Source organism: Magallana gigas, chromosome 2 (assembly GCF_963853765.1).
Source record: "Magallana gigas chromosome 2, xbMagGiga1.1, whole genome shotgun sequence".
Classification (NCBI taxonomy): Eukaryota; Metazoa; Mollusca; class Bivalvia; order Ostreida; family Ostreidae; genus Magallana; species Magallana gigas.
In genome coordinates, this window is record NC_088854.1 from 30,540,694 (window position 1) to 30,568,378 (window position 27,685).

At 33.8% G+C, this 27,685-nt stretch overlaps 4 protein-coding genes across 4 annotated transcripts; 2 read left to right on the forward strand and 2 right to left on the reverse strand.

The window, feature by feature from the left end:
• Nucleotides 1-1,653: 1,653 nt before the first annotated feature.
• On the reverse strand, nt 1,654-7,800 carry LOC105339600 (uncharacterized). Its single transcript, XM_011445202.4, has 4 exons — nt 7,649-7,800; nt 6,397-6,497; nt 2,736-2,934; nt 1,654-1,977 (listed from the first exon to the last, which is right to left on the reverse strand). The coding sequence occupies exons 2-4, from the start codon at nt 6,484-6,486 to the stop codon at nt 1,937-1,939; spliced, it is 330 nt and encodes a 109-aa protein (XP_011443504.3). The 5' UTR covers nt 6,487-6,497; nt 7,649-7,800; the 3' UTR covers nt 1,654-1,936.
• Nucleotides 7,801-9,188: 1,388 nt separating this feature from the next.
• On the forward strand, nt 9,189-14,065 carry LOC105339599 (zinc metalloproteinase nas-14). The gene is made up of 7 exons (XM_011445201.4): nt 9,189-9,451; nt 11,918-11,994; nt 12,207-12,260; nt 12,603-12,699; nt 12,938-13,087; nt 13,431-13,574; nt 13,741-14,065. The coding sequence occupies exons 1-7, from the start codon at nt 9,394-9,396 to the stop codon at nt 14,034-14,036; spliced, it is 876 nt and encodes a 291-aa protein (XP_011443503.3). The 5' UTR covers nt 9,189-9,393; the 3' UTR covers nt 14,037-14,065.
• Nucleotides 14,066-16,078: 2,013 nt separating this feature from the next.
• On the reverse strand, nt 16,079-17,487 carry LOC105339598 (BTB/POZ domain-containing protein KCTD4). The gene is made up of 2 exons (XM_011445200.4): nt 17,157-17,487; nt 16,079-16,398 (listed from the first exon to the last, which is right to left on the reverse strand). Exons 1-2 carry the CDS (start codon nt 17,483-17,485, stop codon nt 16,128-16,130), a joined length of 600 nt encoding a protein of 199 aa, XP_011443502.2. The 5' UTR covers nt 17,486-17,487; the 3' UTR covers nt 16,079-16,127.
• Nucleotides 17,488-20,093: 2,606 nt separating this feature from the next.
• LOC105339597 (short-chain dehydrogenase/reductase family 9C member 7) lies at nt 20,094-23,561 on the forward strand. The gene is made up of 4 exons (XM_011445199.4): nt 20,094-20,636; nt 22,383-22,644; nt 22,899-23,059; nt 23,274-23,561. The coding sequence occupies exons 1-4, from the start codon at nt 20,306-20,308 to the stop codon at nt 23,471-23,473; spliced, it is 954 nt and encodes a 317-aa protein (XP_011443501.2). The 5' UTR covers nt 20,094-20,305; the 3' UTR covers nt 23,474-23,561.
• The last annotated feature ends 4,124 nt before the right edge of the window (nt 23,562-27,685 follow it).

The following is a 27,685-nucleotide window of genomic DNA, read 5'->3' on the forward strand; positions in this document are numbered from 1 at the left end:
TTTATTCCAATATATCAAGAAATAAGGAAACACGAAAAGAAAACGTAAAATTATAGCCGATAACTGGTACAGTGCCAGTAGTCAGTTTTTAATATATTTAACAAAAAATAAGAAAAAAAAAATATTGTCGGAAATTTTGGTGGTATCGAACCCGTAACATAAAAACCCTAGATATATAAGCTTAGCTTATGCCAGGTACTCTAACCACTGAGACATTTCAGACACAACAAAGTTGGCTTTTTAAATATTATGTGTGACTAAGGCCACGAACTACCGGATTGTATTATTTTTTCAAAACGTTCAATTGTTGGGATACAAAATGATATTTTTAATGTATAGTGGGTCATCTCTCCACGTTTTTATTAATTGAAATCGGTTTGTTTTCCAATAGACCTTAATTAGATTATGAGAAAAATATGGAGCACAGACCCACTCTATAATAGAAAATGCTTTGAAGTTCTAAAAAATGACAGTATTTGCAGCTTTTGATACGTATACGCCTGTTTGAGTCAACATATTCCAAGTATTGAACATACCTACAGGTTAAAAATCAATGATATGTTAAATATATATTGTTTTAAATGATTTTAAAAAAATCCATCAGATTTATTGATACTTTAATTTTTCAGTAGCCTGTCCGACCGCGTATGGGCATTTTACAAGCCTTATCCACCCATCTTCTTTCAACAAAAAAGAGATGTCCCTCGTTGCTAACCAGAAGCGAGTACCGGAGCTATGAACCCTAATGTTAACACTATACCGCTTATGGAAAATGCATTAGTTGCTGTACACCAAGATCATATTTTTTTTCCTCTTGTGGTTTTTAACAAATGCAATAAGGTTTAAATTGATTGTATTATTCTATAACATGGTACCAGTAACATCGATATCCGGTAATAATTCAATTTATTACATTATTCCGTGTAATATGGACAAGTTTGCCTCGATCGTTTATTCTTCAGATGTTGTTTTATAAAACCCTGAATACTTCCTGATTTATAAATGTATGCAACTACGCAAATGAAGAAATATGATCCCAAAAATATTACGTTGTCTAAAAAAAGTCCTCTGTTTCCTTTTTACGTTTGTTGCAAACCACGGTTTGCTTTTTATGGCATTTTTTTTTTGTTTTATATGACGCCAACTTTGTATCATTGTATTAAACTGTTATATCATACTCAGTGCATGTATATATTAACAGGGGAGATTATTAACTAAAGTGGAAAGACTCTTGTCGTTAATTTTATGCAAGTTGTTGTAAAATAATATCCTCTTATATTGGTTAATTTCTAGTTATTTAATGAAATTAAATTCGTAGCCAGATCAGAAAGTATTACATAATTTTTTTTTTCGGTAAATATCCCCGCGACATCCATTTTTACAGTATAATTATAAATATATATTTCCAAAAAAAATTTGAAAAATAGATTTTTTTAATCGTAAACAGTAATCAATGGTAATTCACTTCATTGTATAAGTGTATTAAATTAATATTCGAGAATGGGTTCATTTTATCAACTGAATTGATCAATAAAATATTGATAATTTATTTGTGTAAACATATTTAGGTAATGGCAGTTGACGGAAATTCTTGTATATGGACACTGTATTTAGAATACATTATTCTCATTTTTCATATCAACTTCTTGGGGGGGGGGGGGGGTTCAATGATGATACATATTTTCACTTTAGCATATTTTTTTTACTAACTTTACATATTCGATAACATTTTTATAGCAATTTCAGCAAATATGTTAATTAATACTGCATTTTCATGATTATTTTTTCTTAAAAGATGTGATCAGGGCCTTTTGGTTTATAAAGAATCTTAGAGAATCTTCTATATATCTATTTTGAGTATGTTTCAAACAATCTTTATTTTAAAATTAATCAATTTACAGTATGTTCCATAGGAAGTCTTGTACATCACAGATGCTCATCGTCCATTGTTGTACTTTTGAAGGGTGGGTACCAGTTCTGTAAAAAAGCAAACCCCAATCATAAACAGTACAAAACACATTCAAAGTACTGAAGCAAGGGAGTTGATTTAATTGATTATTATTTAAGGATTAAGGAATCATTCTTTTATCATTATAAGTGATAATTTTGGTCGGGGCTTGGTCAAATCCATTACAGCCCAAAGGTTTTATGATAGATTTGACCACGCGCCGACCAATTATTACCTCATAATATTCAAAGAATGTTTTCTTATTACTTAAATTTCCAATTTCTACAGTTTAAAACAATATTTTAAAATCACTTTTTTTTAATGTAGCACATGCTAGTATGTATTACTACGCGGTGCAGCCAATAACGTGTTTCGGTTATGCTATATGACCCGCCCATTTTGTGTCGCTCATCTTTTATGAAATGATCGGGTTATAGGTTTCAAAATTGATTCGTAATGCTATCACAGACAAAGACAGTTAAAAAATGTTAATATTTATTTAAAATCACGATAAGTAAGGAAACTCGGAAATTGGTGGTGGTTCTATTTTCGTGGTTTTCGTTGATAGACCCCTTCCCCCATCATGATTTTAAATCCCCAATTAAAACAATTTTAGAGAAAAGATAGAATTTATCTTATCCCTGTTACTGAAACAGTAACAGACGCATTCGCGAAATAACATCCCCGCGAATAAGCAAAAAATCAACAATCCAAAAAAATTGGCCCCGCGAATTATGATATCATAAAAATATTATTAAGCTACATGTGTTTAGACACACGATTCTACCTCTTTCATCCAGACTGCCGTCCCCGTCAATGTCCCCGTCTTTCAGAAATCGATTTGCTGCAGAATATGCGGTATCGAAATCGAAGTTGATGAAATACATGAAAAAGTTTTGGATTTCTTCCCCTGAGAGACGGCCGTTGTGATCCGAGTCCCCGAATTCCATCATCATTGCATGTTCAGTGGCCAAATCCTGTGATCTCTGCATCAACATAGAAAACTATCAATTGAATGTTTGACCATAACGTTTCCATATTTATCGTAAAAATTATGAACGTTTTACTGGCCAAGATACAGATATAATATTTATACATGTATAACACATGTTCTCATATATTCAGACAGGGGAACAAAATCAACCATTGATTAAAATAGCTTAGATTTTTCTAAAATTCGTTCACAAGATATATCCTTGTGTGTCCATATTTCGACAATCTTAATCTATACATGTAGGTCTTCATTACTAATGAAATGAGCAGAAGTTTTCAAATTCAAGATGTTTATAATGAATATCAACCATAGCTTGCTTTTTTAACATAAGCCGATTAACCTTTTTGCATTTCGTTACTTCCATTCACAAGGTATAAATTCATCAACAAAATAACAGGTGCCACTGTAAAGACCAAAAGTAACGACGAAAAGTGACCCCCATAGAATATTGACCCAGAGGGCAAATTTTTATGGAGAAAACTGATCCAGAGTCGGTATACTATGACAAGTAGAGTCTTTTTTCTGAAGTAAAAAACCATTCCAGACATGTAGATCTACGACCTCCACACATTTAAAACTGGCCCCCATTTTTGACCTCGCTCATAACTATGTGTAGCAATTATGTTTGCGAGGGGCGGGGGAGGGGGAAAAGAAAGCAAATGAAATATTAGGCAGAACTATGAGTGCACCTCTCGTTTTACACTCTAATATATAACATCAATTTGATCAAAGCGATGTCTGTGTTTATTTTGATGGACTCCTCAGCTTGCCTTGTGGAACCCCTTTGCTAAGCCTTTTTAGGGCTGTGTCCTCCCCCTCAAGGTACATACAGGCACGTACATGTACGTACATCGCATAAATTCCGTTCCGCGTTTTAGCAACTCCCTTGTATGGATTTTAAATCAAGTTCAGTGATGTACGTGCAAGTCATAGATATCTATTGTGTGTTTATACATCGATTAAATCAATTAAACTTAAACAGTCGGTCATTTGTTATAAGTATATTTTCCAAATAATTAATCATAAAACATTAAAAAGCGTTAAAGTTTAACATCTAAGAGAAATCAATAAATCCCAATGTGAATCTATGAAAATGAGAAATAGAAAAATTTTAAAATCTGAGCCCAAAAATTTTTAAAGAGTCCAAATTTCGGACTAGGCCAAAATTTCAGGCCTGGCCAAAATTTGTGGCAGGGCCAAATTTGAGCCCAAAAGTGAGTCGATCCAGGCCAGGTTAATGGGTCCTGGCCAGGCCATGTTTTAGAATATGCCTTAAAAATGTTCTATAGATCTGCGCCTATTTTAATTATCCATTATAAACATTCAGTTGTTCTCCAAGGTACCTTTTTGTGTTGCCAAGATGTAAGGTTAGTGGAACATTTTATATTCAGTGTAATTTAATTTTTAAAATCGGACAATATCTTTTCCTTGTTTAATTTGAAAAATTAGACATACTGAGATCTATAATGATGATGGGCAAAGAGATGGGGGATCAGAAAAGCTTACTCAAGCTGATCATTCGAACAAGCTGATACGGAAGAAATTTAAATTATATTTCTTATTATCTAAGTATTAAATAAATGTAATTCCGTAACCATAACCCCTGTATTTACCCTAAAGAAAATATACTGCAAATAAAACAAGTAAACATAGAATATATAATGAAATATAGTCAATATTCTTCGGGGTCATTTTCTTACAACCCACACGGAGAAAAATGACTCTAAGGTCCTAAATCTGACGATTTAGCTATATTGCCTTGACAGTTAAAGGAGAAAGATAAAGGAGAAGAGCGTACGATGCCTGTCGAATCCCCAGCAACTAGGATATTAAAACGATTTATGTTAATCTCATATTAAAGAATCTTGAAGATGTGCATCAGTACATATATAATATAAAACTACATTACCTAATTTATAATAAACACACATTTATACTATAATTCTTTTAACTTTCATTTCTATGATTATTTTCTTAACATTACAACGTGATCTTTTAAATCAATCTTTGAATGTGCCAGCGCTATAGTTTTTTTTTATAAACGTTATTTGGAATGGACAAGATCATTTTGTATAATTTTTTTCGATGTTTTCCAAAAAAAATTCTAGTAATATTTCATAAATATTTTGAAAAATAAAGTTGACATGAAAGGAAGCAAAAGCGCAGAATTTAAAAAGAAAAGTCCACTATGATTCGAACACCCTCTCAGTCGAGAGATACTGTTTACAGTCCTCCGCCTATCACACTGAGCTACGTTGAAACATACCCACCGTCGTTAATAACTTTTATAGTTTGACACTTATAAGTTTTTGTGAAAACCACGAATTTTGACGCATAATGGGTCTCAATTCAATTCAGTTTATTAGCTTAAACCATGGAATGGTACATGATGTCAAGACTCCACTTTAATAAATCAGGAATAAAAAGGATTAATAACTTATCCTTCTAATAAAAGTACTTTAAAGATGGAGTCTAGACCCACTTGAAATTTGTCACAGCAAATGGTCAAAACGTTGAATGACCTAATTTGGAAACCTATACCTCTTGTCTTAACAAAATGAAAACACGTAATTGACATACATCGTAAAATTTATAGTATAAACTATGTATACAAGCCAAGAATACATATTCTATTCACATTCGATCAAGTTCTTTTCTATTGCTTCAAGTGGGGGATATATAACGCCTTGTACGCCCCTCTCCTTAATCTTCACAACATTATTTGTTTTGTGGTATTTTTGTTAATGATTCTTCAGTCTTTGCAAATGATACATAATAGGGTTCATCAAAGCGTTTTTATTTTTGTAGTACAATGATTTAAACTCAGAGTAAAGGTGGGTTTACAAAATTTACTCTTTTTTGTTAGGAACTTCAAAAATTTATTTCTTTCTTGTTTGAAATGCGGTTTAATAAATACTTAGACGGCTGATTGTTAGTCTACCATAGTATCACATGCGCGGATCCATAAATTTTTTCCAGGGGGGGGGGGGGGGGGAGGAGACGAAGGATAATTTGTTTGCCGGGGGGAGGGGGGGGGTCCGAGGCATATTTGCCATAATTTCATAAATTTTCATTTTCCAGGGCGGGGGGGGGGGGGATCGGGACCCCCTGACCCCCCTCTAGATCCGTGCAAGTATCATATGCATAAAAAATGTTTATGTTCCTGCAAGAATGAATGAGATGTAAACAAAAAACAAACACCGTCGAAATTTGGACCCGGTTGATTTATAGTTATTCGACCATAAATTAAAAGCAGCATTGGTTTCTTATGTCTAATCAACCAAGGCCTGTAGGTATTTTCTGTTAGTTCTGTAGTGATCAAGTGACCACAATATGTTCGTTTCATATATTTTACTGAATTTTGAGTCGGTTCATGAGATTTCTTTTAATCATTTGCTCCTAATGAGTTCTGTCCTTTGTATGCCCTTGTAACTAAAGCTTCTGAGAGACTTACCCTGCTGAGGATCTGGCCAAGAGGCAGATGTGACTCTGCGCTAAACCACGTGAGCCAAACAACAGCGACACATATGGCGAACAGCTTCATTCTTGGAAATACTTTAAACAAATATAATTATCGAAAATTAAAGGAACAATCACAAATGCACACCGTAGATGCAATATTTTATCAGAGGAATTTCATGGTATTTCTGAGTAGTTCGTTAATAGGTAAATTACTCCATGAATGAAATAGATTCATATCAGGATTTCATTAACGATTAATATTTGAAAATACTTATTTCAACTCTATAAAATTTTCAATGCTTATCTAAACCAAACAATTTAAATAAAAAACGATAGGAAAAAAGACTGCGTCTGATTCAAGGTCTTTTTTTTCTTGAATAATGTTGCATTGCTTATTTGCATTCAGCATATCCTGAGACAATGCAGTATGTCGTTGACATGAGTTTCTGGGTCATCATGATAATTTTTTTGTCGATCGTGTTTGCGACTGATCTCTCGTGAAACTACATATAGCTACTGATGCCTCAAGTCGTTGTTGAATACTGACATCTTACAAGTTCATGTACTTATATTCACTGTCTCGAGCATGTATACAGTCAGTTAGAATTACAATATATATTTAATTGATAGCAAAGTCTACATTAATCATTATACGATTATATAAGATAGACAACGAGAGAGAGAGAGAGAGAGAGAGAGAGACAGAGAGAGAAGGAGAGATTTAGATTTTGGATATATTACATATAGATTACAGTAAATATTTAAGAAGGCTCGATGATCATGGTCATTTTAGAACCAATTTAACAGGAGCTTGGACTTTGGGTAGTTATGTCAAACAGCAATGTGACGTAGCGCTGTCTATTTCATTACTGGCCACTCGGCCATAGCTCATTGAAATCAACAAGATTTGTTTGGCTTTTGAGCTAAGATTACGCAATCGGTGTATATTTCACTTCAAATCAGCGTCATTTTAAACTTGTTTTGAGGCAACATACTACCGAAAGTCCACGGTCTTGTTAAAATGGTTCTAAATCTAAATTAATCTCCTTCAAGAGAGTAGCTCTGTAAAAAAAAATTTGGAAACTATTCATAGATTTGGATTTTTTCACGTATTGATAGTTTATGGCCAAAATTATCGTACCTTAAATTTTGAGGTAGACATGATAGGTAATTTGTTGACAACCCAGCGTCCCTACATGTAAAATCAAAATTAAGATTACTCAATAGCGTCACATTTTACCAACCTGAAAAAGAGCGGACTTTTCCAACCGTTCTCCTGGATCTCAGTTTAGGAAAGGAACCTGCTTTAACAATTACAGGACGTCGTTACGGATTGCTACAGCGAAACCCTTTTAATATTCCATCGTCCAATTAGACGGCTGCAATTTGATGATGCAATATGATGTGACCAATCGATGGATGGGCCATCAAGCATCGATGCTAAGAGTCTGCAGTCATTGTGTGTAGTTAGCTGGAATTTCCACGTATTAAAGTTGACTTGGAATAAAAAATGCATATTTGGCTAAATTAATTAGCATACTTAATTGTCAATATTGGATGACACTTCGGAAGATGATCCTAGGCATGAGAGGAAAAAAGCCATCTACTTAGATAAAACTTAGATAAAAAAAATAAAAAATAATAAAAATTTTAAAAAATCAAAACACAATGTACTTACATTGTGTTTTGATTTTTTAAAATCTTTATTATTTTTTTGTTGTTGGTTATTTGAAGTTTTGATTCCTACTCCGATATTTAAGGCAATGGAACTGGCACTGGTACATAAGATAACTGTATTACAGTGGCATATTTGAAAATGGTAATGTGGTCCAATACTGTATTATCAATAAATTTCGTATGATCTAGGAAATACTTGAAATTACCCAACCCAAAAGGAAGCAATTTCACTCTTGTTCCCTGAAGGTTATAGAAACCATGGGGAAAGATCTTGGGTGTTAGTTAATACACGTAAATATGAAACTTTTTAGATTTCTAAAAGTGTTAAAAGGATTTGCGACAAAGAAACTACTTATTTATTTATTTATTTTTTACAAATATCCGATGTTTTGCATTAAATACATACATTTAGTTTAGGTAATATTTTTTTTTTTTTAAAAAGCTGGTACATAGTGTTTGATCTTTCACAAATACTTTACGTAAAACTCTGGTGAAATACAAAATTAAAATATTAAATACATAATCAAATGTAAAATGGCTAAAAATAAACAGACTGCAACTCAAAGCACACATCACGTGCGATTATAAGCCGATTAGCCACGTCATCCATTCGGTCATACACGTCCAGTTTACATATGCACCGTTCTATATAAAATAAACGTATTAACTTGTATTACGATATTATTGTGGACAGCGATTAAAAATGGTATAACAACACTTTTCCATTTCCATTATATTGGATACATCGGTAGTGTTGGCGTTTGCAGGAGTGTAACGTACGAGTGTGACGTTCATTTCGTTCGTGTTTTCAGTTCATGATTTACCAATCTATTATTCTGTTCATCAATTGGTCCATGCTTATTTGTCGTGAATATTTCTCGTCACAAACCAGTCCTCTAATTTCTCGGGGGGGGGGGGGGGGGTTACCATTGCATAATTACATTAAATTTGGTAGCCTTAGTATGTTAACATAGTTGATCGTTACAGGACGAGAGGACTAAATGGTCAAGACGATTTTTTGATTTTACTTATTTCCACGAGAAGAAGAGAAAGAGAAATAGGAAAATTTTAAGATACCTGAATTTGATTTTTCTGCTTTGGGTATCATTTAAGTCTATGGATTAAAATCATATTTAGAATAAAAAGCTACGTGTAGATGTGAAGGGCATTTTGCTGGGCATCCAGCCTCGAGGTTATACATGTAGATTCTATACCGATTCCATATGAATTGTCACCTGTTGATGTAAGTAGACAAGATTAATATACGACAGGTTAAATCTTCCGACCTACTGACTACCAAAGCACTGATAAGATGGCATCAACACCATTCATTTTCGTGTGGATATTACTCAATATTGACTTGACAGAAGGTATTGTGTTCACCCGTTTTTTATGCAATTTTACATTAGTCAAAGTTATATAGAAATAGTCATAAAAAGGAAACAGGTGTAATGTTTGGCAATTATGATTGATATATCATCGTATTTCCAAGAATAAACGACGTTTAACCCTTGAAATCGTTTCATTACGAATAACAAGTGACGAAGAAAAATAAAAAGAAACTTTACACAATGCATTAATTTTTTTTCTTAAAAAAAAGAAGAGAAAAGATATAATTTGAATAACATGTGCAGTTATACTTTATCATTAAATGGTCATCTAACTAATTGTATTCTTGATTTTTTATCTTTAAATGTAAACGCCTAAAAATGCCGCCATTTTGTCGACTAAAGTAAACAATATCGGATCTATGAGTTAAACTATTCCATTATCATTCAGTCTCAATGTTGGTATTATAATATACACTATTTATTCAAATATCAAATAAAAATTCAATTTTTCTTGATCGTAAGCAGGGATTTAAACAATGCTTTCTTTTGTTTTTCATGTGGGCTTAAAGGTAGTAAGTATTGCAGAGGAAAAATACATACCACCCAACATTTTGTTGTTTATATTTATATATATCCTGAATTTTCTCATAAAAATGAATAAAACTGAGAATTATAAAAGTAATGAAATTCTCGTTATTGTCAATCATCATGTTTCACAGGTGGAACAGCCAAAAAATCCATGAATGTAAGTGTAACTACGGTTACTACAACGTTGCTTGGAATTCTGAGGTCAGCCCGTGCAAATTCGTGTAGTCTGTGCTCTCGATGCAGATGTACAGATTACCAATAATCCGCGCATGTCATATCAGAAGTACAAAAAAAGGCACCAATAAACGATGAAAACATTATTTAGTATAACGGGCATGCAGTTTTTTTAAATAGTTTAAAAGGTTCATTGAGCTAAACAATGAATTTAGAAGCAGATATTAAATCAAAGTACATTGTACTGAAGTACTGTCGGGAGTTGATTTTATTGATTATTATCAATTTTAAAATCAGCGATATGTTATTTTGCCAGGCAAGTAGTTTCTAATCTGTATTTGAATTACGCTCATTTTTATAATATGAATTCTCAAACTTTTCCGACAAGAATTTCGAGAAAACCCCATATGAATCATGTTTTGTAATATTTAAAGATAGAATTAATACCATCAAACAGTGTATCAGTAATCAAAATGTGTCTAAAAATTGTACACGTCTGGATCCAAGCAATGTTGAACTCTAGTCTCGTTCAACCAAACGCTCGGCTGTCTCCGTTAATCTCCAACTACCAAGAGAGACTCTGCTTGTCGGAAATTTACGGAGACAGACGAGCGTCTGGTTGAACGAGACTATATTGAACTCTGGCGTAGGAATACATACAACTACAAAAAACAATTAAATTATTCGTACTATATGAAATCTGACTATTTTCAAGGTATTTATAAATACGTTTCATTTGAAAACAATGGTACAGATTACAGTACACCGAATTTATCTATTATTTTCAAGATCTACGTCTTGTCAGCGGTGATGATTAGTGCTTAGGTCCAAACACTGTTTCACTTTCGGTTTGCCAGAGTAACTGCATAGGAGGGTTGATTAAAATCAACTCCCAAAAAGTGAAGGAATTACAATTTTAATGTCGATATTTTTTTTTAAAAGATGATATTTTACTATCGATATTTTTAAACAAATATTAGCATTTTACTAGAAATAAAACACCCCTCTTAATTAACACATTTTTGTCTGATACATACGAAATGGGTATGGTAAAATACACAGAAGCAGGTATACATTGTTCTCTGTCCCGAGTTTTTGCTTCCACCACTTTTTGCATAATATTTCGATAATCATAAATACCTTTGTGCTCAAACTAATTTCATCCACTAAATAAATATGAAAAATGTCCAGATTATCTGTTTTGAAACGCCCCCTCTACAGCTTCAGGTTTCAATACACATCCAAAAATAGAAAGTCTACAGGGATTTTGCATTGCATCAGCCATTAAAAAGCCCGGATGATAACGTTGAAAAAAGGTATCCCGAGTACTTTCGAATGGAGAAAAGATGTAAACATTTCCCATTATAAATCTCCGTAAGAAATTCGTTTTCGTTCCTGTAAACATTTTTGAGTGAAAAATGATACTTGCTTGATGAAGATATTTTGGATATATTTCTTTTTATCGATTTTAACTGTATTTCTTTCACATGTATGTGTATTTTTATTAAAAATTATCAAAAAGTGATGGAAGCAATAACTTGGGACAGACTATACTGGGTATTAAATATGACGCGTGTGCATCTATAGCAATAACAACGAAATCATCTTACTTTTTACCTCTAACATAGCGTTAAATATTCATTTCTCTATGTTGCACACCTTGATGCTGAATAAAATGCAGATCATCCATATACCGACATGTTACGCCGGAACATATAATTCATGAAATTTGTACTTCTGCAGGTTTGACATGCTACCAATGTGTGAATATTGCTGATCCAAGTGCTTGTAAGCAGGTGGCTGCCTGCTTTCCTGGCGAAGTAATTAATAACAACTAACTTTTATTATACTTTAGAAATAGACCAAATTATTTTGCATCATCTTTGAAACATATATAAAGACCACAACTTTCTGGCATCATAGTAAAATTAAACTACTTATTACTAATACAATTTCATGCACTAATTTAAAATATGATGATAATAATAAATTTATTTCTGATTTGTGAATTCTATATGTAACTCTCTTTTAGCACTGCATGTTTTTGAATAATGGAATCATCACAATGTCCTGTGCAGATGATTTGGTAAGATTACCACTGTATCGTTTAACATCAGGAACTAAATAAACATAAACAAGGAAGCAAGAATAAGTCATAACATGTTTACGATAAAAACATGCACATACGATAAAATGTAGTCCTGTCTTCCTCAATTAATAGTGCAGAAGAGAACTTGAAAGCTTTTAGGTTATGAAGGGATCTATCCCGATAAAGAACTAACTGCTCAATATTGAGAACATAGGTCCAATAAAAGTATTTAGTGCATCACCGACAGCTAGTGATAAAACAGTCTTGACGGGACGTAAAATATAAAACAATCAATCGACCAGTTGCGTATATTGAACTTTGTTTCTGTTTGATCTTTAGACATGTGCATCGTTACAATCACGTCCTGTTGACATCATAGGAAGGAGGAACAGCAATGGGGCACAATCACACTGCTGCGACCATGATGCATGCAATGGTTGGTCTGGATATCAATACCTAGTTGCTTAAGCATACAAAGAAATTATTATCAATAAGCTCTCTACGATATGACTATATACACTAGTACTGTATGTAAAACAAAATGATATGCTGAGAGAGATGTCAATAAAAATGGCAGTGTCTAAAGGCTTAAAAAAACCGTGTGCATTATAAAGTAAGTGCATTCTACCATTTCCTTAAGTTACATTCATGTGTTGTATTGTGTTACTTCTAAGACGGACGTTTTCTGACAACCACTACGAAGACACCGGATGTCTGCGTAGACTTGAATGATGCGTTCTGTGGGGCAACTTCCGTTCACGACTCCATATGCTCTGATCCCGACCTGTCTGTAAACTGGTGTCCAAAGACGTGTGGAAAATGCCGTAGGTATATACGCCATTGTAAACTAAGTAAATGATTTATTGTATTACCAAATTTTTGATAATGCTTTTTTAAAAAAGAAATATTTTGTCAAAGAACTTTAAAATTAAATACTCAATGTTTAACGCGAACAAAATAATTACATGTATATCAGTCCCAAATAATGTTAGTAAGTTTATTATTTCTCGAACTTTGAAGTATTTTGAATAATTGAGATTTTATCCAGATGTGAAATATATGGGGTTTTCTTTTCTATAGAAATCAGTTATATAGTTAATAACGTCCACGCTCCTCCCACCGAGGAGGTCTATTTCTTTTGTTTCTATTTTTGTACTTTGAATCAAGCCACCACCACTACTACCACGACCACCGCTCTCCCGTGCGTGGACAATCAACCTGCTTTCTGCTCTGCCCCAGGAGTAGATGTTGTCATCTGTTCAAACCTTGACCGTGCTGTCAAATACTGCCAAAAGACATGCAACAAATGTGGTATGTGGTGTTCAAAATCACCATCACCCCGATTTAAAAAACCCCCATACAATTCAATTCTTGGTAGTGGTGTCTTCGCGAGCGGCAAAAAATAACATACAATCGTATTAAAGATTCAACTCCTATTTCCAGCAAATATATAAAAATGAACTTTATTTTAAAACAGATGTCAAACCTAACACATTCGTTAGCCTGTCGCAGCTTCCTTCAACTCTATATAAAACGACTGCAAACCCCACCACCCCGAGAATCACCACGAGAAGCACTACTACCACCACTACTTCCACCACTACTGAACCCACCACCACCACCACAACCACCACCACCACCACGTCACCGCCATGGGTCTGTGAAGATTACGACATCGCACACTGCTCCGACTCGGAAGTGAAAACACTCGTCTGCGCAGACGACAATTTGAATTATTTATGTCGAAAGACGTGTAATATATGTGAACATTGAATTGAATAAAATTCATGAGACATTCAATAAACGTGAACTCGTAGTTGATAAAGTATATTTTATGTAATATTTTTGTTAGTTACAAAATTTGCCGTGTTCTGCATTCTCTTAACTCAAAGTTACATGTAAGGTCGCATGTGAGACATCTATCGACATTAATGTGGATACAATTAAGTACATTATAACCAAAATACATGTACTTTCACCGGTTTAGAATTTTCAAATTGTACAACATTTGGCCCAAAAATATGTGTTAAAAATTTGGGAAAGAAAAGATTTATAAAATTGTGCTTGCTGTTATTGTTTATTATGATAGGAAGTTTGTCACATATCACGTTTGACAGTGTCCCATACCACCTGTAGACCGGAAGAAATCGTCTAACCATATTTTATAGTTACAAAAAAATAAAATAAAATTCTGGTTTCACATGTAAAAATATCAAAGTCCAGTAACAAATCGCCACAGAAAGATATATCGATGTTAAATTCCGGAGTTATGTCTCTTTGAATATTGATATCAGTTTACAGTTCTTCGATCGTCGTTAAAATATATATAGTTTATATTATTCTGCCTTCTGTCAGTTTGACACTATATATTCAATACACATCTATTTTCGCATAGTAGCAAAGGATTTATATAGCGTAAGCATACTATGCCGAAATAGAGCACGGCAAACATTTTCAACGAAAATCTTTCGAGCGCCGACAGCGGGATTCGTACTCACGACGCTAAAATCATTCCAGCTTGAAGCCCAACACGTTACCTCTATGCTATATTCGCCGTTATTTTTTCTAACGGTATTTATATATATAAAACGTAGATATACACGACTGACATCAAGCAATTAAAATTATTCATTTTTCCAAAAACACTTCATTATTGGCGGTAATTTAAAAGTTTAAGTTTCTTATAAACTTTTTAACAAATTGTCATTTAAAAAAGCGTTTTTGTGATTCTCATGTAGAATTTCTTTGAAAAATGTTGAATCACGCTTGATAAAGAATGTACAAGAAAAAAATTCAATGAGATTTCGTCTGCTAAACATTTCGAGTTTTCTCGGTAAGGCCAAAAGTCTCTCATATCTTGAAAAAAACATAAACCTGTGTTGACTTTTTATTGTATAACAACTTGTTGATTAAATAAAGAATCAAATCAATTGATTAATTTGAAAAAAAAAAACAACAACAAACGCTTGCTTTTCAAGTGATTATTTTTAGCGACTTGTCAACACTCGAACGTCACAGCTACTGATAGCAAAGCACGTCAGTATATTCAACAGTCGGCATAATAATAACAATAGTGTTGTGTTGTGCATGTACTATGCCTAAATAGTAGTCAGGGTTTGATACATAGTGCACTCGCCTCCGGCTCGTGCACTATGTATCAAACCCTGACTACTATTTAGGCATAGTACATGCACAACACAACACTATTATATAAATAGTACCTTAACTTCGATCGCTTACAGGGCTCATGAGGAGAAACATATTGAAGAGATAAACCGTGTGGGTGTGCGTGTGTGTGTGTGTGTGTGTGAAAGATGTACATCTATTGGTGTTGGTGACGAGATTATATTCATTTCTTGCACAAAAACAGAATGCAAAACCATTTTTTTTTCATAATTTTTATACTCCAACTATACATGTATACCGATAATTTACCCCCAAGGTTGCAATAAAAAGGCATAACAAAAGCATGGCAATTCAGTACACTTTAGTTTAAATAAAAACATGCATCGTCCATCGAAACGATATAATTCGCAATTCTTCAACGATACTTAGACCTTCTGTTTACATTCTTTTAAACAAGTCATACAACATCTAACTTTATCCGCCGCGATATGCTACATGTACAACAAATTCAACAAAACGCCAGCTGGCACAATATATTTTGTTAGAATAATCAACAGGCCTGCCTTCTCCGGAAGAAATGAAAAAAATCGAACGAAAAGTAGTCTACACAATGCAGCTGGATAACGAAAAGAATTGAGCGCTACAGTCTGTTTCGAACAAAATGATTATTTTTGCACAATTGCAAACTGTTAACATATGAACAACGGTCCAGTTCTGAACATCCCCCCCCCTTGCATATCAATCATAAAAGAAATCCGATCCTTCGTCTTCAAAAATGACCGATCCATTTTCGTCCGTGGATATCTTTGTCAAGTCAGACCCCCAGCTTCTACTTAAGCGCCGGGATAGTCGGGGTCGTGGTTTCCGGTTCCGGGATTTAATCACTTTATCCACCTGTGAGCTGAGATCCTCCAGACCAAAAAACTTCGCCTCTTCTTTTAGCATGTGGAGTTCTTTGTAGCCTTGTGGAACAATCAGTCGATTCGTCCGAAGAAAATTTAGAATGTATCTGAAAAGGAAGAAATTTAGTTTATCAACATTCATATTTAAAATGCTCTTGAAATTAGAACCATTTTAACAAGAGCTTGGACTTTGGGAAGTTGTGTCAAACAGCAATGTAACGTAGGCCTGTCTATTTCATTGCTGGCCACTCAGCCAATGCTCTTTGAAATCAACAAGATTTGTCTGGCTTTTGAGCCAAGACTACGAAAACGGTGCATATTTCGCTTGTAACCGCGTCATTTTTAACTTGTTTTGACGCAAGAAATAGACAGCTACGTCCAACCGAAAGTCCAAGGTCTTGTTATAATGGTTCAATCTATTTTATCCATAGAATCGACGGTTGCATCGACAGCAGAGATTTTGCATAAACGGGCGGAATTATATTTGAATCTGGGATTTTAAATCTTCAATATTACTTACTAAAGTATTTTTTGATCATTGATTTTTTCGCCATATGCACCAAGATGAAATCATTTGAGACAATCGCACAATCCTAAAATCGATACCAAATCAGTTTATTTTATTGTTGTTTGAAGCTGGTTTGAATATAGCGAAACATCAGTGACTAATAATAAATGTTCGCAAAGGCAAATAAGTGTACATAATACTAAACCGACACATCTTCGTTAAAACCAAAAAAAAAACGTTCATTTTCATTTCAATGCATATATGCAAAAATAGTATAAAATCATTACATTCAAAGCCCGCATAAAAAGGGGGGAAACCGAAGCAATATATATACCACAGATGTGCAACAAAACACACCTGAACACGTATCCATCCCTATCAATGAACAGACTCCCTTTCTCGTCTCTCATCACGTACAGGTCGCCCGTGGCTATCTTCCAAAGGTAGCTCCCGTACACACAGGTGAGGGTGGACTTGGCCGTCGTGTAGAACACCCCTCCTACATTGAGCTTCAGAATTTTGTCCCGTGGAGCGCGGTCCGCCATTCGGTGTATGGCCATGCGGTTTATATTGAGGATCAATCGAACTGCATGTTCACGCTTTACCTGTGTCATACGTCCCACGACGATCGTATGTGTGATCGCAAGGCGATGCAAGCTTATCGTGTACATGTACATACTGTACATATTACTTTTGCTGTCTTCTTGGGTTCTTCCACCTAATCACACTTTAGAAAATTGGGCTTTTTTGATGCGTTTTTGAAAGAAATAACATACTAAATAATTATGTGTTTGCTACTTTCGGCGCCAAAGATTACCAAGATTTATGCCCGGGAAGTGGGGGGGGGGGGGGGGTGGTTCCGGTGGAATTTGGGTTTTTTCCGGCAGAGAGTTTTGAGCATGTAGTCTTGCAGTGCCTGTTTGATATGCACAAGCGATATTATCGCGTACGTTAAGGACAGAGGACCAGACAAGTCTATTTCTTCTGTACTCGACCTTAGGAAGTTATGATATCGCACATTTTTAATTATACGTGACTTGCCGTAATAAATAAGAGCTAGATTCGATTAATTTTAACCAGCATAAAATTAGATTCAATAGTTTAAATACGCAGTTGTATAGATAACGTATTCTTTTATCTGCACAAATAAATCCACTTACCGGTACCCCTGTATGTTTTAGAGCGAGCACAGTCTATTGCGTAATGTGCGAGTGCTTCAAAAACAAATACAACAACGTTATGCAATGTGCATGTGACGTGTAATTGCAACATATGGGTGTGACGTCAGTCTTGCATCTAGGGAGGGATTTTAAAAACTTTTAATAGCCATGTAGGTGTAGTGTACACAGAGTTCATGTCAATTATCTTATTTAGAGGGAAAACCCACGCGAAGTTCAACAGACCCGACACTGTTGACATAATTCCATAATGTGATGAAGACGGGTCTGGTCTGATTAGACACTTAGTCACGTAGACCCGATGGCCCTTTTTGCTTGCGTCCGAAAATGGCTCAATTAATTGACACAATTCCATAGAGTACAGTCTAAATCAAGCTCGCATGAAATAGGTAGATTGTGATAGCTTAGGTACATTCTCCCACGCTCAAGAAATAGCCATTGTACGGGGTGCCAGCAATTGATAAGTCATTGTCCACTCTCTTTGATTTTTTGCATTCATTCATAAAAGCCCCATACCTGTATAAAAGAGTGCTCGTGATTTTTTTAAAAGTCTGCTTAACAAAAGAGAAATACCATGTTTGAATTATGTTTGCATGAAAAATATCTTGCAATAATATTTAGATATAAAAAAATATGAATCTTTCGTACAAATGTTCATGTGCGTGTTTCACAGAGCATGACATAAACACGCCATATTTAATGTAATACACATTCATTCATTACATATTTACCGTGAAATGTCGTTGCCTATGCTTGTTTGGTATTTTTCTTTTCTGTAAAAAATAGAATTTCGAAATCATATTGAGCGTAGGAGGTAGCATAGATTTTTTTTAATTAAAGTTATTTGTAATGGAATTAAATGATTTCATATGACCGCGTGACGATTAAATATTTAGGTTGTTGGTTTACTCCATTCCAAAAGAGAGAGAGAGAGAGAGAGAGAGAGAGAGAGAGAGAGAGAGAGAGAGAGAGAGAATAAAATGATGCCCGTTTCTGTCCGTGTCAGACTTTAATATTTTCGGCTTTGTCTAACGATTGGCATAATACCACGGTAAACCATTTTAAATTTGAATTTAAAATTGATTTAAACGCCGGGCGTTTGATTTTATCATCACGTATTAATAAGTTGAAAATCAAAAACAGAATGATTTCCAAAGCTTTTAGAATCATCGTAAGTAATGTATTAAATAAATCAAATCAATTAAATAAAAAAAAAATCAATGTTAACACCTTGTAAAGGATACATCAGTTAATATTATATAAATACTGCGTCTGTTTGGGAGGGTAACTGTTGAAATTGACACCTCGAGAAAACCATTGTCAACCACGCGAGGCACTATTTATTTTATTATACTGAATGTCTTATTTTGAAAGAAAATTTAACTGCTTTTATATAGTAATGAAGTGAATTCTACGGCGAACCGTACGCGCATAATTTACGCGCATGTAACAATTCGTTGTGTTACCCGTTGCCAAGTGTGTTGCTAACACTGAGAGTAATATAACGAATTACCAACTTCCTCTAAACCAATCAGATTTCAGTATTTAACATAAAAGTATAATAATGTACATTAGTACATCCTTGAAATTTTTGGTAAAATTCTTAACGCTTTAATGCAAAACATGCGCTTGGTAAAATTTCGCGTGAAATTTATTAACTTTGCTGGTAATACTGATCTAAATTGTAAATATGCATTTTATTTTATATTGATCGACGTGAATTTTATAATATGTGTGTGTGTTTGAGAGAGAGAGAGAGAGAGAGAGAGAGAGAGAGAGAGAGAGAGAGAGAGAGAGAGAGAGAGAGAGAGAACTTAAGCATATGTAATGTTGATAATGATGTGTTAAAAAATCGTCTATATGTTTATGAATTAGAAAAATAAATATTTATATGCATAACACATTATTACAGTTTTTACAAAAGCGAAACATCGTCGTAAGAATAAAAAAAATTCCTCTTCCAATGCTGACAGACAAATGCGCAAATGCATATACTAATATATATGGTACATGTATACAGTATGTTTTAAAGGTGAATGGGAGGAGACAACATGTATCTAATCTTTAATTTGTAAATGCCATAAAAATCGTTACCTGCACATAACAGTGTATAAATATACGAAGTAGCATATACTACGATATATTAGCCACCAGTTTTTCGAGAGAACTCTGTGATAATTGCCCAATTTTTTTTATTTTTGAATTGAAATAGCAAATTTCAAGAAGAGGGGTTTTATTTTTAGCGATTTCGAAATAATTACCCTTTATAAGAGAGGTAACATTGTCTGTCTGAATATACAGGCATTTAAAAATCCGAACACATCGGTCATGGAAGTCTTCACCTTTTTCGCCGCTGTAGCAGTTCTGTTTGCGGTCTGTAAGTTCATCGAGAACTACCTGAGGTCCTTTTATATTGAGAACTCTCCCCACCGGTGGGTTTTGATCACAGGGTGCGACACGGGGTTCGGTCATCGCCTCGCTCAGGATTTGGACAAGAGAGGCGCAAGAGTTTTTGCAGGATGCTTGACCGAGGAAGGGGAAAAAAGGTTAGGTGAAAAATGTTCGGACAATGTTGTGATTTTCCGTCTAGATGTTACCAGAAAGGACTCCATTCAAAATGCCGTAAATCTGGTTAGATCAAGACTTGCTGAGAAGGAAGGTAAAAAGATTATTTACTTCATTTCATGTGTAATTCTTTGAAAAAGTAACCGTTTTGTGCATAAATCAGATAAAATAAATTGATATGTCGTATTGCAACTTCTAAAGGTTATTTTTATATCTTCAAAGGACTTTTTTGAAGTAAAAATAATTGCATCAGAATTACTTTTAAAACCCGAAAGTGCTCAGGCAATTGATATTTTTCCAAAGACACTGCTTATATGAAATTGATAATCATTTAAAATTAAATTAAACGAGGATAGAAACATTTTTAATTGTATCTTGCGAAAACATATCAGTAACTTTTCATAAATCTGCAAAGTTACGTTGTTTGAAAAATTGTTTGCTCGTTTTCCTAGCTACGACTAATTTGTTTCATTAAATTGTAAATATGTACATTCTCTAGGAGAAGACCCATTTTGAAAACTTAAATCCTTTAATTCCTTGTAATTATTCATAAAAATTGCTTAACATTTATGTAATTTTTAATTCATATTTTTTTTATTTAACTTCCCCGTATATTTTTTTTCAAAAAGGGGGGGGGGGGGGTGGGGGGGGGGGAGGTTGATGAGCTACATGTACAATGCACTTTTGTCAAACTGCAGTTTAGTGTAAATTCATGAACAATTTTTCTTTACCATTTTAATATCTGATTACCTAATCCAATATTAAAGGTCATTAACCTTACCAGTTTATTATTAGATAAAAACAAATCAAATAAATAGGTCATAATACATAATATAAGTAAAGATTTGTTAAATAGCGATTCTAACCCAGTTAAGTCGAAGAGAGCCCATTTACCTTTCAATGAAAGAACTGCTCACGTTCGAGTTTGAATGATATCGTAACATCGATTAGTCATTTCAGGTCACTGATTTACAAGATATGACTAAATCGTCAAACATTAAAAAAAAATTCAACTTGCACTAACTTCTTTTCGGGGGGGGGGGGGGTATGTACTTTGTATTTTAGATGATCGATGTTAAAAGGGACTTTGGGAATAATAATCAGGGTTTTTTTTATTATTTGAATTGTTCCCATATAAGGAAAGATTATTTAAATTGTTCCCATATAAGGAAAGAGAATTAATGTGAACACTTGTACAACCATAATCATTTATCGGCAGGTCTAGTTATACATGTAACTAACAGTTACTCGGCGTATGTACATGTAAACGGTAGTAGTCAAAATAGTTCGGATATCCATATAGGTTTGTTTATTTATCTGTATACCTAGTATCTAACCCGTATCTACAAATTGAATGGTTTTAATTTGCGGAGCCCCCTTTGTTGTTGTTTAATCCTACTTTGTTGTCAATAAATAATTAAATGCTCTAAAGTTTCGCCGGGGTTTTGTAACAGAAAATGAATGTCGGTGGCTATTTCCGAATATTCGTCAATTAAACAATAAACCCCACCCAAAAGACTTTGTAAAAGAATATTTTGTTGTTTCATAAGCTATTTGTACTTGTATATCCAACATTAACAATAGAGCTTTTCTAAGCAACCTAAAACAAAGTTTCCTTAATCGTGTACATAACGGAAAAATTTAACATTTTTGAAAAATAATAAACGTAACAACTGCAAATGATGTACACGTGGCCTTTATTACGAAATTATAAAATCGCATATAATGCTATAAATTTTATCATGAACATCACTAATAACACAAATTTATTTATTTTTTTCATGGTTTAATATAATTATTTTTCATAAGCCCCTATAGTTCTCTGTTTTCTCTGTTGCAGTACTATGGGCAGTTGTCAACAATGCTGGAGTTTTGCACATTGCAGCACCGTTGGAATGGCAAACCAAGGAGCACTTTGAGAAAACTCTGAACGTCAACTTGTACGGGGCGATAATGATAACGAAGTATTTTCTTCCTCTTCTTCGAGAGTCAAAAGGACGCCTGGTAAACATGTCGTCTGTTGCCTCCATGGTCGCATTTCCGGGAGTTGTTGCGTACAACGTCAGCAAATCTGCGCTTGAAGCGTACACAGATACCTTTAGGTATAGAATTTGTTGTTTTTTTCACGTTTTCATTTTTTTCCCGATCTTATGAAATAATGAAGTTGCTTACATTAAAGTTGTTTATATACATTTCATATTATCAAAGAACTTTATACCATAGGAAATTTACAAACTGAAAGGCAAAGCGTTTAAAACATAAGGGAAAGTAATAAAAATCTATAAACGAGACAAACATTTATTTTCTGTATTTTTTTGAAATTTTCATCATGAATAAAGAATACCTTTTTTGGCAGACGAGAGATGTACCACGTGGGCGTGTCAGCTCACTTAATACAGCCTAGTGGATTCGCCACCTGTATATTCCCACAGGAAGCCACGCTCCGTCTTCGACAGGCCTTTTATGAACTTCCAGAAAACGTGAAAGAGTTTTATGGAGAGAAAACCATACATTCAGGTAAAAACAAAATTTAAAGTTGTATCTAATTACTTTACAAAATAGTATTCAACGTTGGACTATGATGCAGTAACATATTATGTTTTTTGCTATTTTATTGTTCTTTTGGACTTGATCCTTTTAGAGACTTTGCACGTAATTGAATATAATACAAACGTGCATGAATTTGGACTAGCAGAACTTGTATAATGGTACGTAATTATTCTGGTTGCAGGGGCAGTTGGACAGGTGGGCTCCGATGGTTCATTCGACTCCGATTTGTCCAAAGTGACGACGGCAATCCAGCACGCGCTATTTGCACGATACCCCAGACACCGTTACCCCGTGGGTAGGGGTTCGGTCGCCCTGTTTTGGACACTGACCAAACTCCCAGATATCGTAGCTGACAGAATGTTTGCAGCCGCGGCTCCTTGACCTGTTTAAAAAAGATATGATGTGTCTGGTTGGTTCAAAATCGTATTGATTACAGCCGTTTATAATAATTACAAATAGAGTCACAACATATATACATTGTACGTTCACTAATACTTACATTATTAATATCAATATACATGAAAGTACATATATTCAAACACACCCTGCATAAAGTCAGGAGAGTCAATTCATTTAGATTTAAAACTCAAAAATAATTTAATCTTAATATATAATTCTAAATGTTTATAAATATAGAAAAAGATGTTCAATCGAAAAGGGGTTGTTTATAAGTATTTTGTTCGACTTTTATCATTACAAAGCAAGGCCAGTGATGTTTGGACGCATAGTCACAGTTTATTTTTAACTGTGACAAAATGTCTCAAAACAAATAACAGTACAATGTACTATTATAAAGTGTAACCTCGTCTCATACATGTACATAGTTTAAAAAAGAGTCATTCGTGACGATGTCTCACCATATCACGTTAAATCTAAATATAGATATCGAATAATAAACGAAATGAAAGCAATCAAAGCGACCTTGAGATTGTGAATGTAAAGTTGCACCAGAATGTACACAATGCACACATACATTATCAATATTGCATCATTACAAGTAATATTACGATGTGTCATTTTGATAGTTTGTATTTTCATTAATACGTTAATATATCTAATTGTTATTGAATGTTGAGATTGTTACTGAATAAATTAATGTTCTGAAATTATGAGTGTTGCTCTTTATCAGTTAACCTTATTTTGCTTCTTGAAACCTTTACCTTAATATAACAAATTTTAAGACACGGTCTAGACAGCATTGTCTACTGTCTATATTCACTGAACAAGTTTAGACACTATCTACACAGCACTGTCTACTGTCTATACTCAATGAACAAGTTTACTCAATTTTTGGAAGACTGGGTACTCGAATGAGTGATGATGCCTGACATACTTCAGTGTCTCTCCACAGAAATGTTAACACGTGAGCTGTATTTTTCACAATGTAATTTTTCTGCAAAAAACGTTCTGTAATGACAAATCTGCGTATAACTTTAATCTTTATGATAAATAAGATTAATTTTAAGATTAAGGCCACATCTGTGAGAAAAGATTTCTGTAATATGTAATAAATTGCAAATATATAAGTGTACAAGACGACATCTATGAATACTAGTACAATGTTGCTTTAATCAGACCTTCTGAATATATCTTATGAATACATACAAAAGCTTTTTGCATCAGAAAATTATATTATAAATCAAAATAATTTACTGCACCTATATTGTTTCGTAGATAACAATGTACATAGTACTGATGTGTAAGGGACATATGTTAGTATAAATCGGTTCGTAATACCAACTGCAATAATTGAAATGTATTGCTCGCATTTCAAAGAAAAAATAAAGGAAAGGAAAAAAATAAACCTTTAAAAACGTGCAACATTAAGCTATTAGCAATGTCAAACTCGTGCGATCCCCTTGTACGATGAATCAGTTATTATTTTTTAACTGACTGTGTGTAGAACTGAAATTGCGTTTTATTCTCGGTCTGACTGATCGATTACCTTAAATGGTACCTTCTTATAATTGTTAGCTAAACGTTTTTTAAAGACCTACAAACTGAAGCACTTATATGGTTATTTTTCAAAATCTTTCTAAAGAAAACGCATAAATTAGGTGCCTTTAATCCTAATATAAATACCTCCCCCTCATCCTTGACCCAGAAACTTTAGATTTGGTCGAGATCGAGTCTGATGTAATTTGATGTTTTGTGACGTATGTGAACGTTTTGTATGAAATTATTCCAATTCCTATACTGATTTAGATAAGTGAGGTTTATATATAGATTAAATAGGACATTTAAACAATTTACAAACAAAACTGTTTTTACGAAATACTGACTTAAGATGATAGAAGAAATATTTCAATAATATTTGATTTTCATTGAATGGAAGGAATATAAATGTTTGCATTAATTCAGGCCAATCGCTTTTGAACAACCAAAGCAATATTAGTTGCATTATTTATATTGGACATATTCATTTTAGGATCATATTCTAGTACTTATTCTAGTCGATAAAGAAATTCGGTGAATTAATTAAAAACTGTTTGGTATAATTTTTATGGGCAGGGGTATATTTAAAATTCTCCGATTGGTGCAAAATTTTATTACTACACTACAATAGATTTGAAAGGAGGGGGGGGGGTATATTTTAATAAGAAAGCAAGAGTTTATTAAACGCTCTGTTATTGCTCTCTTTCCCGGAGGTGTTTTTTTTTACATTACGGATAAGTGGGGGAATTCCATAAGCATTTAGTTATAATATTCTTGATGATATCTCTATAATTATAATCTCAGCATGCTAATAACACAGCTTCCTCCAACTTCACCGCCATTATTATTACGCTATGTTCTTGGGATGCTTTAGGGGGTTTTCAAGAAAAGTTGCATGAAATCCCGACATTGACGGTATACCTTAGGTGTTTGGGTATAATGTTTACATACTTTTAGGTAAATATACTTTTGCTTAATGCTAGCTATAGATAATTGCTGATTTGATTTTTTTCATTTCATTTACGAGTATAGTTGGGGGAGGTTTTTATGTCTCTATTTGTTGTTTTAATTTCTCTTTTTTATATGTAATTACATATATACATTCGATTTTTTTTTCTGAACAAAATCAAATTATTTGCTTTTTTTTGCCGGTATACAATATATGTGTAACGTCATCATACCAGTGTCCTTTTGCTCTAACCTTATACAGCATTGTTTTTGTACCTTTATAACGAAGACACTGGGGGAATAAATTCAAAGAATATAAAAAACAAATTATTCAAAGATTATAAGGGATAAGGTTCGCAATTGTCGAGAAAATATTTTTGCTTTCGAGGAGAATTTTTTCTATTACACAAAGGAATTATCTCGCGTGTTCAAGAAATTTAAAGAGAGAGCATACTAATCGTTCAGTATAGGAAATCGGAAAACCCGTTGAAGTATTTTAGTTCACCACATGCGATTGAATCAGAGTTATTTCAACATCGGGTGTGAGGGACATAGATATATGTACAAGGAAGGGGGTTTGTTGTACTCTTATATCTTAGTAATTTAGGATCATCGTAAATAAAGCTGGTAAACAGCGGGTGAAAATGCCTAGCTGTGCGTGTATCAGACCATATTGGTCAAGGATAAATACAGCACTTTGTCATCTTCGCTAGCCATGGGTGACGATTCACGGTGTTTCTCTATTCAAGAGAATTCAAGAATAGAGAAACTTCGTGGATCGTCACCCTTGGCTAGCGAAGATGGCACTTTGTATGCAATGAATGTTTATCATGCAGTATATTTTATTGTAATAAGTTTCCGTTATTTTTTTTTTCAAAATGGTTGCATATACATACCCGAACTTGTTGATTCTGTTTCTGCAAACCAAACTTGTGAACATTGTTCATAATAAATTGCACAAGTTGATATCAGCATTTAATTATTCTTCATTTGTAAATCCCATCCTAACCGATAATATTTACAGAAACTGATTAAAATAAAATCGTACAAACGAGTGGTCATAGTAATGCACATGTCTATATTAACGCCTAGTGAGTATTTTACCCCTGCAGGAAAATTCAAAAATATAAATTCCTAAACACGGGTTGTACACGTATAAACTAGACAATGCTCGCTACATTCATGATCCATCAAGGAAATCATAATAAACCATATCATGCATTGTTGGTAAAGTTCATTTACAACTTGTGTTATATTCTTGATGCTCTGAATACGCAATATTTCCTGTATTTGTAACGTTATATTATACATGTATATAATATGTTTCTGTATAAAATAGTTTTCAATTGCAATGTAGTACCGACGGTATCAAATACTTTCAAAAGAGGTATACAGTTGCACCTGTTTTTAACGGCCACCTGTGGGACAATGCCAAACTGGCCGCTAAAGACAGGTGGCCTCTTATTCCAGGTTTCAAATTAATGGGGGAAAAAACACTGAGTATTTTCATTTTGGCTCTATTGCACAGATTTATTAATAGCATCTGTAAAGGCGGCGTACACAGAGATGGTGGATGCACAGCTCGGATTGCTGAATAAACAGTTTAACACGCGACAATGGTACATGTAATAGATTAATATAAATCAAAATTGAATGCATATTTTAAGTAAACATGATTGACTATAGAAACAAAATAGGATTACGATGCGT

Excerpts from the sequence above, each read along its gene's own strand:
- LOC105339599 (XM_011445201.4), top strand. The coding sequence starts at position 9,394 with ATGGCATCAACACCATTCATTTTCGTGTGGATATTACTCAATATTGAC. Across the intron at positions 9,452-11,917 it reads CAATATTGACTTGACAGAAG|GTTTGACATGCTACCAATGT; the intron begins GTATTGTGTTCA and ends GTACTTCTGCAG. Across the intron at positions 13,575-13,740 it reads AAAGACATGCAACAAATGTG|ATGTCAAACCTAACACATTC; the intron begins GTATGTGGTGTT and ends ATTTTAAAACAG.
- LOC105339598 (XM_011445200.4), bottom strand. The coding sequence starts at position 17,485 with ATGTACAGTATGTACATGTACACGATAAGCTTGCATCGCCTTGCGATC. Across the intron at positions 16,399-17,156 it reads AGGGATGGATACGTGTTCAG|ATACATTCTAAATTTTCTTC; the intron begins GTGTGTTTTGTT and ends CTTCCTTTTCAG.
- LOC105339597 (XM_011445199.4), top strand. The coding sequence starts at position 20,306 with ATGGAAGTCTTCACCTTTTTCGCCGCTGTAGCAGTTCTGTTTGCGGTC. Across the intron at positions 20,637-22,382 it reads AAGACTTGCTGAGAAGGAAG|TACTATGGGCAGTTGTCAAC; the intron begins GTAAAAAGATTA and ends TCTCTGTTGCAG. Across the intron at positions 23,060-23,273 it reads AGAGAAAACCATACATTCAG|GGGCAGTTGGACAGGTGGGC; the intron begins GTAAAAACAAAA and ends TTCTGGTTGCAG.
- LOC105339600 (XM_011445202.4), bottom strand. The coding sequence starts at position 6,486 with ATGAAGCTGTTCGCCATATGTGTCGCTGTTGTTTGGCTCACGTGGTTT. Across the intron at positions 2,935-6,396 it reads TTGGCCAGATCCTCAGCAGG|AGATCACAGGATTTGGCCAC; the intron begins GTAAGTCTCTCA and ends ATGTTGATGCAG. Across the intron at positions 1,978-2,735 it reads CGGCAGTCTGGATGAAAGAG|AACTGGTACCCACCCTTCAA; the intron begins GTAGAATCGTGT and ends GCTTTTTTACAG.